Raw genomic sequence first — 12,488 nt, forward strand, 5'->3', positions numbered from 1 at the left:
AGTGACATTATGTCAAATAACAAATGCGTGAAAACACCTTATCATAACCCCAAATTTATATCTATCCCAGAAGTAATAGGTTCTTCCTCTATAAATTACAACAGTAATTCTGTTGCAAATATTTTGAACGGGTTCATAATCTATGAAAATCACTATCCCTCAATGGTGATAGTTCATCCCGATATGACTGATCATTAGTAAGATCATTCTAGTAATAAGAAGAGGAATAAGAAATTAAAATACATTTTCTCTCGATGTTGTATGCATCTACGTCAAACCAAATTATCCACGTCAACTTATACGACACTCATTGCTTTAATTTTCTTAAAGCTATTTTGGCACTTTTGAGAGATCATACCATACTTATGAGTATCATTTGGTTTGCCAAAATGTCGTGATAAGACCCAACCAGGTATTGATGATTTTGGGACATCATACTTGATATATTTTCAAATCTAGCTCACTGCATATCAGTATCAATCCCCCATCAACCTAGTACGTGTAAACATTTCCCACTCTGCGTTCCTATTCTTAGTGTGTAGTCCAATTGCTATATCACCACCATTTGCGTATCTTTATGGGCTATACAACTCCATCTATTTACATAAAGCTCATGATAAGGAATCGAAGATCAGTTTCACGGCATTAGGGGGAGATATACCCAAATTTAAATGCCGAGAAATCCATGAAATGGAATGATCTTCATTATAATCCACGTACTAGTAAAACTGAACTAGAAGTTTAGAAGATAATCTATTTGCAATATTAGCAAATAATCTGCCAAATATATATACAAATAACGTATATATACACTGATTATGTTGATCAAAAAAGAGTGACAAGGTCCCATATATAATCCCCAAATTGGACCAAATAATATATATCTCGATACTCCTTAGCTTGACGCTAGTAGTGTAAGGAGATCTATTGTTTTAAGAGATATAGAACATAATACTAGATCTAGTATAGAAACATTGTCACTCTTGTCCTAAAAAGAATTATGTCCTGAAGACATGTGTCCAGAAGACGAAAATCCTAGTAAAGTGCACCAAACAAACTTAATACTAGGGATGCGGAACAATCAGATCTTAATATTTGGGAAATGTCAACGATCTGATTAAAAATTGTCAAGATATTGGGAGAAAATTTTAAGCTGTCGACAACATAATCACCTATATAGTTGCTCATTTAAATAAACTGGATCCAGGTGAGGTGCCAGAAGCATCCTCATTATTTAATATTTAAAGGAGCAATTAAAGGCATATCTCAACTCGCTAAAACAGATTCTCTTGATAAAGCGTACACCATTGAATGTTAACCCTGTTGGTTACAAATGGGTGTTTGTACGAAAGAGAAATGAAAACAATAAGGTGGTATAATAGCGAGTGTTTGTAACACATGGGTTCACGCAGATACCCTTGATTAATTTTAACCAAATCTCCCATGTACAATGACATTAAGTTCCACTATACAAGATAATTGGCATAATAAACTTAGATATGCAGCTAATAAACGTCATGACCATATGACAATAAGGTCTTTGGACGATATGATCTTTATTATATGATCTTAGCACAGATCATAATTGACTGAGTAATTCTCCTTTTGAAGAATGAATTATGTGTCATTATGAATTCGTTAAAGGATTACGAATGGAGTTATTACCCTCATTTAGTAAAGCAATTAACTAAGTAATTTCCTCTTGAAGTAGGAAAATGTAAAAATCAAAATATATCGTAGTACTTATTGAATCATAAAGAGCTTAATGGTATTAGTTCCAAAAACGAATTTTAGAAATTAAAGGACTTGGAAAACCAAGTATTATCTCGACCTGCAGATCGAGTATTCCCTTGAAAGTTATATACATCAATCAGTCTATTTTTGTTTAGAAAGATGTCTTTAACGCATTTCATATTGACTCATCACACTAACTTTTATATCTCTTGAATAAGATAACGAACTGTTTAGACTCAAAAATGATACTGAGGACACTTTAGGACCTGAAGTCCATTTCTTCATTATTATTGGAACACTTCGGAAGAACAAGAAGTTCTATGATCATATTTTAACATTCCAATTTAAAATTTATGCGATAAACCAACGTGTGTTTTTCTCATAAATCACTTGGTAATAACTGCCTTTGATCTCCATTCCAAGTTAGTTATGTGTGTTCTACCTCCACTGACTTATGGGAGGACAATAAAAGTGTGTTTTCAAGTAGGTATGGTTAAGGAATATTTGCTATATTCAACGTACATAGGCTCCAGAAGAGTCACGAGATCATTGTATAAAATGTTAACTTATAGTGACAATCATGAAGATTGCCATATCATCTCCTCTATGCTCCTTTTGAAACAATTATTCTACTTTCAGCAATGTAGAAATCGAAGATTATTATCTTCAGGGGGAGATGTTGGACTACATTTACTTAAATCAATCCTGAAAATTGGGTGGTTCCTAAAAGGACCAACAATTGTACTCTTTTGCAACCTATATACCATGTACTCTTTTCCTCACTAGATTTTTCCTATTGGGTTTTTCTAGTGTGGTTTTTAACGAGGCATGAGTATGATACGATATGATATACGGGGAGAAAGTTGCAAATAAATACTTAAATAGACGAACCCCGAAATCATGAAGATTATGCCCTGAAGGCTTATGATTGTACTCTTTTTCCCTTAACTAAGTTTTTCCCACCGGGTTTTCTTAGTGTAAGGTTTTTAACGAGGCAATCAGGAAAGTTGTTGTCTTCAGGGGGAGCAACAACATACACATAAATTATTGGTCCAGAAGACCAACTCTTGCAAATCCTGAAGATTAAACACAAAACGTTAAACACAAAACGTTATGGTTGTACTCTTTGGATATACTCTTTTCCTTTAACTAAGTTTTTTCCCCACGGGGTTTTCTTAAGGTTTTTAATGAGGCAACCAGGAATATATATGAGTTTATAAATATCATGTACTCTTTTCTTCAACTAGGTTTTTCCCACGTGGTTTTCCTAGTGAAGTTTTTAACGAGGCATGAAAGTATTTGAATATACCATTCATATACCTTGTACTCTTTTTGTCTAGGTTTTTCCCACATGGTTTTCCTAGTAAGTTTTAATGAGACAAGATCGTTGTCAAATAATGTCCAAGGGGGAGTATTATAAATAATATTTGTGGCCATTATTGTTAGCATTGTAACGGTTGTAACCTATAACGGTCACTATTTATGTTGGTTTTATTACTAGCATTATATATGTATTCCTATGATGTAATGGCTACAATGAGTGAATGAGAATGCTCTCCTTCTTCTTGTCTCTATTCTTTCTATGTTAGTTTAGCTTGTTCATAAGTTTGCAACTCACCATTCACGGTTAGGAGCTAAAGACCAACGGGCACAACAAAATCTCAACAAGATCCTAAAAATTTGTGCAAATTTTACCAATCTTTTTTAATATTACTGACTATTATATTTCTCAGTCTATTGAAGCAAGTACTCCACTAGCAAGCACTCCATTGAATTTCGAACGTGAGTAACTTAATGTCACTAAATCACAAGGTCAAGCAACTTGATGTCACTGAATCACAAGGTCTTTAGCATATATAGCGCTTTGTCTTTTTTAAATCCTAGCTCCTGCATTGTTTTGTTTTTGGGTTCCCCCTCCTCCAGTTCACACAAAAAAACAAAAAAAAAGACGTATGATCCCTCCATCACCAAAAAAATGAAAGGGTTAGCTTCATAGTTCTTAGTATCTCTCTTTTCTTTTTCTATTTTTTCAATTAGATTATCAAATTGCACTATTTATTACAGATAAGAAATTAATTTAACACATTCTTGTCAACAATATAACTAACACTAACAGTGATTAACTATAAAATAATATGCACAATTATACTCTTTATTTTTCTGCTTGTTTTCTTAAGATTAACTTGAGAGTTAAGAGTATGGTGATTTTTCATTAATTCGTTTTTGAATTGAGAAAGTTATTATATTTATTCTTTAAAGTAACATAATCTAAAGTTTAAAAAAAGTTATGCATTAGTTAAAAAAGTTCCTCCTGGAGTGATGCAAAATTTCCTCACCATCCAAAAAAATTATTTTCTATTTCAAAAATTAAGGTGGTTTTTAAATTTAAGTAATTCTACAAATTAATTATTATCAGCAACGCCATGAAGAGAGAAAAATACTTATTTTTAGATGCAAAAAAAAAAAAAAAACACCGCCATTAACATAATTCTGGAAATTATTATCCATGCATCATTAGCATGTCCCATTAGGCTTTGGTGCAATTACTAATTAAAGAAAATAAAAATGAAGATTGGAAGCAAGCATTCAGAATGAGTAGGAGGTTTGGTATTCCATTCATGCCAGTAATCGGAATAACTTGTGTTCTTCATCACCATGCTCGCCTCCCAAACAACCAAAATCATAATAATAATTCATACATTAAACATAACACGCAAGCAAAACAACAATTTCCGATCAAACAACCGTCAGGTATTTTGGATCATTGCATCACAGCACCCGGAGGTGTATCGGACGACCGTCGTGAGTAATTGAATCCAAATTCATCACACGGGACGGAGAATCGGGTTCTCCGTCGGATCGGATCGTTGGTAAATGCTATAATTAATTCTATCTAAACCAAACCAACAAAGAAGATGAAGAATAAGAAGAAGATATGAAATAGGAACAGGACTACAGGATCGACTCCGTGGAGATATGAGGGATGGATTTTTCTCATTTTCAGATTAAATAGGGGAATGAAGGAGGAGCTTTAGCTAGGGTTTATCTGACAATGATCTACTGTTTTGAGCTCCACGGGCCTTGCCTCATTTCTTCTTCGGCCCAATGCCCCGTTACGAAGCCCAACTTTGAAATGTTTAAGGCAATAGTGGAGGCAAATTATGCTATATACCAAGACTCAACTTACAAGGTGGACCCAAGTTCATTTTCACAATTTAAAAAATTTTGTTCATAATTTTAGAACTTTATGTTCACAATTTTAGAATTCTATATTCATAATTTTGAATCTCAATATACAAAATTAAATTACTCTATATTCACAATTTTGTTATATAGATTCAAAAATTGGGTTATATTATTGAATATATAGTTATGAAATTGTGAATATAGAGTTACACTGAACACACAAAAAATATTAATCAAATTATTGAAGTATTATAGACTCTGTTACATTGAATACTCAAAAAAGAATTGTAGTATCTGTTTATATTTAAAACAAAATAACTATTGAGTTTCTTTATAACTTTGTATTGTCCCATATTAATTATGGCTCGTGAACTCTAAAAATATTAATCAAATTTAATCTTCTATAAGAAATTGAAGAGTAATTATTCAAAATTACATCAATATCATTAACCAAATATACAAAATATAATTGTTCCGAAATAAGTACCTGAGTAGATGGATCGTGATTTTTATACTAAAATGCGATAAGTATTATGACTAAAAACATTTGCAATTGACCTGCCATCTAACCCCGCAACTATATTCGGCTCCAACGGGGAACACATAACCACCAACTCATCCTCCACAACAATCATAGGGGCCATCCTTGCTGGCAGCAGTCATGCAAACTTGCATGCACTCCTAACTTAAACTTTGAGTAATTTGTTTGCAAATTACACCTTTTTAAATTAAAGATGATATATAGACACTAAATCTCAATTATTGCTACACTACTTCACAATTTAATTAATTAATATTTTAAACTTTATGTCACAACTTTTGAAATAAATAATGTATAATATATATAATATAATTCAAATTATATAAATCAAACTCAATTGTGAATTAATTAGTAATCCAATTATGATATTTATGTGTAGATTATAAAGATACTTTTTTTTAGTGATGATACTGCCACTCTGAATTTGATTTTCAATACGAATACAAATCGTGGAAGCGTAATGTATTGACTGTGCACGTCATAAGGTGTATAATGTGCCACAGTTATCTTTAAAAATCTAGAAGACCAAGTGTCGAGAAGTAGATAAAATGGATTCGTAACTTTAAAAAAGATTAACTTTGAGGAAAAGGCACGACAGTTCTGGTCTTGAACTCATTAAGATTTGATTCTGTGACTTTCTCTCAAGGAGAGACACAAATATGTTATCCGAGTCCAATGTGTTTGGCTAATTGTTAATTAATTATATGGCAATGCATTAAGATTTTGATAGTTAATAATATCTATCATTTTTATTAGTGTATGCAATGTAATAATGTGCATAGATTGATACCCCACGTGGGGGCCACATCCGCTTTCCACTCTCGATCGGTTATGCTGTCTGTTTTCCCGCTTGTCTTTCGAACGCTGAAATCGTTGGTATATAAATATTCTCTTCTCTTCATCCAATTTCCTTCATCGCCCTTCCAAGTTTCCATTTCATTTCAATTCGAGAAAGACATACAGAGGGGATTAATCATGAGAGAGATCTTACACATTCAGGGAGGCCAATGCGGCAATCAAATTGGCTCCAAATTCTGGGAGGTTATCTGCGACGAGCACGGCATTGACTCCACCGGCCGTTACAAGGGCGGCGACGGCAGCGGTGCCGGCGATCTGCAGCTCGAGCGCATCAATGTGTATTTCAATGAGGCTTCCGGTGGCCGGTACGTGCCGCGTGCCGTCCTTATGGATCTCGAGCCTGGTACGATGGATAGCATTCGATCGGGACCGTTTGGCCAGATCTTCAGACCGGATAACTTTGTGTTCGGACAGAACGGTGCGGGGAATAACTGGGCCAAGGGACATTACACCGAAGGCGCTGAGCTGATCGATTCCGTTCTCGACGTTGTGCGTAAGGAGGCTGAGAATTGTGACTGTTTGCAAGGTTATTTTCCATAATTTCTTCTTAATTTGTTTTCACTCTCAATGCTCATGTAATGCGCATGGTTATACATGATGCATATATTCATACTCGTGATGCTTGCGGTCATGCCTGTTTTTGATGTTTAGATTATTTTGTGGTTAAATTTTTGTTAAGAGTTTTCAATTTTAATTTGCAATTGAATTGGCTTCTGTTTGAATTTTCAGCATTTGTTTGTGATTTGTCTAAACTAACATTTCCACTTCTGAATTGATTTGGTTCTGTAGATTCTGATGAGCTTTAATGATTCGTCCAATGAGATTCATGATATTAATGATCAATTAGCTGGATAAACTGTCACTATTAATTTCTCATATACTGGCTACTTCTTGCACTTCTAATTTAGAGTCAGTTGAAGATTAATGGACATGTTTAATGCTTTCCTTTTGTAGAGCATAAACAATATTGAATATTCAAAGAAGCAGACTATTGTTTGCTTTATTTATCAGGAATATGGAAAAACTTCAATTCACAATCACTGTAAATGTGATTATGCACTGAAACTGAGAAAACAGGTAGATGGAAAAGAAGCAGAGTGTTGTTTGTTTTTGTATGATGTTCCTCCTTTTGATTTTATCTGCAGGTTTCCAGGTTTGTCACTCACTTGGAGGAGGCACTGGTTCTGGGATGGGAACTCTATTGATTTCAAAGATAAGGGAGGATTATCCTGATAGAATGATGCTCACCTTCTCTGTTTTCCCATCACCCAAAGTCTCTGACACTGTTGTTGAGCCATACAATGCCACACTCTCAGTTCATCAGTTGGTGGAGAATGCAGATGAGTGCATGGTCCTTGATAATGAAGCTCTCTATGATATCTGTTTCAGAACTTTGAAGCTCAGCACTCCAAGCTGTGAGTAACAATAACTACTACATCATCTTATTTTATGTCGTATACCTACTTTAATCAAACCAGACAAATAAAGATGTCAATTGGACCAATCCATTTAATTCCGCACTAGCCCTATCGAGCTATCAAGAAATCTCTAGCCAACCTTCCTGCAAGAGATCTTTTCTTAACATCAAACCTGTTGAGATTAGATAGAAATGATAAGAAAACCTCAACAATTTCTTTGTTTTCAACGCCTCCTAATTTCCGGGAATTAGTCACTTCAACAGCCTTCGATGGTTATACAGGTATCCACAGTACGAACGAGATGGATGNCAAGAAATCTCTAGCCAACCTTCCTGCAAGAGATCTTTTCTTAACATCAAACCTGTTGAGATTAGATAGAAATGATAAGAAAACCTCAACAATTTCTTTGTTTTCATCGCCTCCTAATTTCCGGGAATTAGTCACTTCAACAGCCTTCGATGGTTATACAGGCATCCACAGTAGGAACGAGATGGATGAGTTTAATGGTTCTGCCTTATCGAGTTTAATATTCATGGCCCTAACTCTAAAATCTCGAGTTTTTGAATTTTGATTTGCAGTTGGTGACCTGAACCATTTGATTTCTGCAACAATGAGCGGAGTAACCTGCTGCTTGAGGTTCCCAGGACAATTAAACTCAGACCTCCGGAAGCTGGCAGTGAATTTGATCCCATTCCCACGCCTCCATTTCTTCATGGTTGGATTTGCCCCACTGACCTCCCGCGGATCCCAGCAATACATCTCTCTCACGGTCCCGGAACTGACCCAGCAAATGTGGGACGCCAAGAACATGATGTGCGCCGCCGACCCTCGCCACGGCCGCTACCTCACCGCCTCCGCCATGTTCCGAGGGAAAATGAGCACCAAAGAGGTGGACGAACAGATGATCAATGTGCAGAACAAGAACTCGTCCTACTTCGTGGAATGGATCCCCAATAATGTGAAGTCCAGCGTGTGTGACATTCCCCCCACTGGGCTCAAACTCGCGTCCACTTTCGTCGGCAACTCCACCTCCATCCAGGAGATGTTTAGAAGGGTTAGCGAGCAGTTCACCGCCATGTTTAGGCGCAAGGCTTTCTTGCATTGGTATACTGGGGAAGGAATGGATGAGATGGAGTTTACAGAGGCTGAGAGTAATATGAATGATTTGGTTGCGGAGTATCAGCAGTACCAAGACGCCACCGTGGATGACGAAGACTATGACGACGGCGCCGATGACCATGACGACCTCTGAGGCTCTCAACATCCATCCATTATTATTATTACTATTATTGTTGTTGTTTTTATCATATCCTTGTTTTCTGTAATGTCAACTCTGTTTCTTCATTCTCCTTTTATTTTCATTAACGTGCATGTGAACTCGTTTTAATTTGTTATTGTCTCATCAAATTGCAATTTATTTCATCCCTTTATTTCTGTTTTGTTCTAAACTTGATGGAAATTGTCTAATTGGTTAATGTTGCAATCAGTGTTGCAAAAATCTCAGGCACAGATTGTGTTAGGCATTGGCCAGCCGCCTAGATCAGGTATTTGTGATAGATCAAGTATTTGTTGTCTTGTCGGCTGATTAGCTTTGTCGACATCAATTGTTCAAATTTTAGATTTTAGATGTTTTTTAAGTTAACATTCAAAAAATTACACATGTTCCTGATTAATCGCAGTCTAAACACTAGACACTCAAGGAGCACCTAGCGAAGATTACACAATTAAACTGAACTGGACACAAAATTTATAGTCTCCTCAATATAATAATGAATGATTTTCATTTCTAAGTCCAATGATACAACATTGTAGCATCAACTTCTGCAAAAATTTTGAACAAAAAATCTCGTAAAATCCTCCAAAAACCTCATATGATTTACACTTAGATAAGGCAAACTACCCTATGAAAAAGATAAATTGAAAAAAAAAAATGCAATTATCATGTTCGGCATGGAAATGATGGAAGGGTTGTGGAACGGGGCCCACCCTTAATCTTCGACTTATTCCTAACCATTCTGTATCTCCGAGCCTCCGCGTATCTGGTCTTCTTATCACCACCCTCCATTCTCTGAACATCAAACGGCTGCGAAGAACCCATCACCAGAGTCTCCTCCACAGAAACGTTCAGATCCGGAATCCCAATTGGGCCTAAAAGGTAGCCCATCCCATTTTGGGCTGAGACCAAACCCTGATATTGATATCTTTGGCCCAATTGATCGATAATGATTGGGCTTTCATATTGCGGATACCCTTGTCCTGCCCTTGTATCAGGCCCACTAGGCTCTTCAACTTTTTGCGATGTACTCAGTATCTGTAAGCCATAAGTAAACAAAAAAAATTAAAAAAAAAATAAATAAATAAAATACAGCTCAATAGCTCATCCCAATAAATACCCAAAAAATATTTTTTAAAAATATATTAAAGAAAAAAACAGAGACAACAGAAATCATTATTATCATAAAAAAAAAGCCATACCTCTTGTCTCATTGCTTTCAGCTTGAGATTGTAAGCCAGTTGGTTGTTGTAATATGCCCTCACATTCTCCAATTGCTATTCAATTCAATCACCCAAAAAAAAAAAATTAATAAATAAATAACTAAATAATAGATTTGTATCACCAAAATTCAAAAAATTAAAAAAAAAAAATTGTTGTGATGAGGAAATTACAACTCACCCCAATAAGCACCTCTTTGCACTGGGTTAATTCATCAACATTCTTCATCCATTCCTCTCTAGTCTGCAAGTCCAAAACCAAACAGAGAAAACATCGCATTAATTATAATTTCTCCGACGAAATCGTAAAAGAAAGAGAAAACAGAGCTAAGGATTTGTCAGTCAATGGTTTCAAATTTAAAGAATTTTTTTTTTTCTAAAAATGTATAATTTCATGGAGGAGAAAAGAGAAAAGAGAAAAGAGAAGTGTTAGTGATATATATAAACAGAGATCACGAAATTCACCCTTTTCTTGGAGTGTTTGCGGGAAGAGATGACAGGTTTCTCGTCGGATTCACTTGGCGAAAAGGAGAGCGGCGTGGCGGGGCTTAAGACCTCAGTTTTAAATCTGAGACCCGCCGGAATTTCCGGTTCGGAGCGAGAATCCTTCGGCGGCGGCGGCGGCGAAGGGGACCGTGACTTGACGGCGGCCGTGGTAGGCGGAGGAGATACGGCGGCGCTCCGGTTAATCTTAGATCTCCGCCGCTTACACCCCCAACTTAACGATAAACCGCGCAATTTCACGCGAAAATCGGACTGTCGGATTAGTTTCCGGAGATCGAGCAAGATGTTTGCAACTTCAATCTCCTCATCATCGTACAACAACGTAGGCGAAACATTACTTCCTTTCATCTTCATTCTCTCTCTCTCTCTCTCTCTCTCTCTATCTCTATATCTCTATATCTCTCTCGCTATCTCTATCTCGCTGTGTATTTCTCTCGAAAGGGGAATTGCTGAGGAAAGAGATTTGGTTAGGAGGGGGAGAGGGAGGGATGTTTGGGTATAAGAGGGAAATCCATAGACGGGGCGGGGCGATTGACACGTGGCGCTCTATTAGAGATAGAGCACTGCCTAGGGTTTATGCCACACTTTTCGATCATAAAAACATAGGTTTATTGGGTCTTTACGTTTTCTTTTTTTTTTCTTTTTGTTTTTTTTTTTTAAAGGCTCCCGCCTCGCCGCGGCGGTGATGATTGGTGTTGGGCTGAGAAGGTCACGTGCGCACACAACGACTTGCAGTTATTGTATCAGTTGTATGATTCCTTGTTTCAGTAGGAAAATTTCCTAATTTGAATCATTATAGGAATAATACCATTTTTTTTTATCGTGTAGCCTAAAGTTTTTACCGTCGAACACAGTGATTAATATCCTTGTTGTGTTATAGGCACCTCTATTGAGTGGGATAGTGGACCTGAAGATTTAAGACTACTTCATTCTCAAAGTTAAGGATCAAACCATTAACTTTTGGTTAAGGATGAGAGAGTCATTTCTACTCAGTTACACCCAGGTTATAGGAATCATACTTATGTGGCCTGAAGTAATTACATAGTCACAAATTTGTATATAAAGTAATGGAAGTATCATTTGAGAACAGAGATCGAGAGAATTTAGGGAAGGATGAACTATAATTTAACATCTTGTCTCTCATTTTTAACTGATTTTTTGTAGGGGTGGGCACTTCGGTTCCGAACCAAACCGAACCGTACTGAAGTAGTTCGGTTCGGTTCGGTATAAACCGAAAGAACCGAACGGTACTTAATATAGAGAAATCGAACGGTTCGGTTTGGGTTTTTACCGAACCAAACCGAAAACCGTTCGGTTTTTTAAATATATATAATAAATAATAATAATGAATATTGATCCGTGATGAGGGGATGATGGATGTACAAGATATTACTTTACAATTTGGATTGCTATGTTAATTTTGTGTTTGAATTGTTTTGTTTTTATGTAATATTTATATTTTAGACTTTGGATTATGCGAATATGTATTGTTTGGCAGTGTGTTATTTGAAAAATTAGTAAATGTTAAAAATTGAACATCCTAAACCGAACCAAATCCCGATCCGAAATAATTCCGAACCGAAACCGAACCGTTTCACACCGAACCGAACTTTATTGTAAAATCGAATGGTATCATTTTTTGTAATACCGAAATACCGATACCGAAATCGAAACCGAAAAAACCGTACCGAATCCCGAAGTGCCCACCCCTAATTTTTTGAACTAAACTATCTTAAATTAAATTTGAGGAAAAA

The 12,488-nt window shown here is 36.1% G+C and overlaps 2 protein-coding genes and 1 non-coding gene across 3 annotated transcripts; 1 reads left to right on the forward strand and 2 right to left on the reverse strand.

The window, feature by feature from the left end:
• Window positions 1–4,476: 4,476 nt before the first annotated feature.
• LOC116028151 lies at window positions 4,477–4,570 on the reverse strand. The gene has a single exon (XR_004100096.1). It is a non-coding gene; the product is annotated as a small nucleolar RNA Z161/Z228 (small nucleolar RNA).
• Window positions 4,571–6,384: 1,814 nt separating this feature from the next.
• On the forward strand, window positions 6,385–9,171 carry LOC116027489 (tubulin beta chain-like). The gene is made up of 3 exons (XM_031269153.1): window positions 6,385–6,845; window positions 7,465–7,734; window positions 8,316–9,171. Exons 1-3 carry the CDS (start codon window positions 6,437–6,439, stop codon window positions 8,987–8,989), a joined length of 1,353 nt encoding a protein of 450 aa, XP_031125013.1. The 5' UTR covers window positions 6,385–6,436; the 3' UTR covers window positions 8,990–9,171.
• A 301-nt stretch (window positions 9,172–9,472) lies between these two features.
• On the reverse strand, window positions 9,473–11,180 carry LOC116027731. Its single transcript, XM_031269465.1, has 4 exons — window positions 10,696–11,180; window positions 10,412–10,474; window positions 10,213–10,287; window positions 9,473–10,048 (listed from the first exon to the last, which is right to left on the reverse strand). Exons 1-4 carry the CDS (start codon window positions 11,086–11,088, stop codon window positions 9,677–9,679), a joined length of 903 nt encoding a protein of 300 aa, XP_031125325.1. The 5' UTR covers window positions 11,089–11,180; the 3' UTR covers window positions 9,473–9,676.
• Between the last annotated feature and the right edge of the window lie 1,308 nt (window positions 11,181–12,488).

The sequence above is a fragment of the Ipomoea triloba genome, chromosome 8 (assembly GCF_003576645.1).
Source record: "Ipomoea triloba cultivar NCNSP0323 chromosome 8, ASM357664v1".
NCBI lineage: Eukaryota > Viridiplantae > Streptophyta > Magnoliopsida > Solanales > Convolvulaceae > Ipomoea > Ipomoea triloba.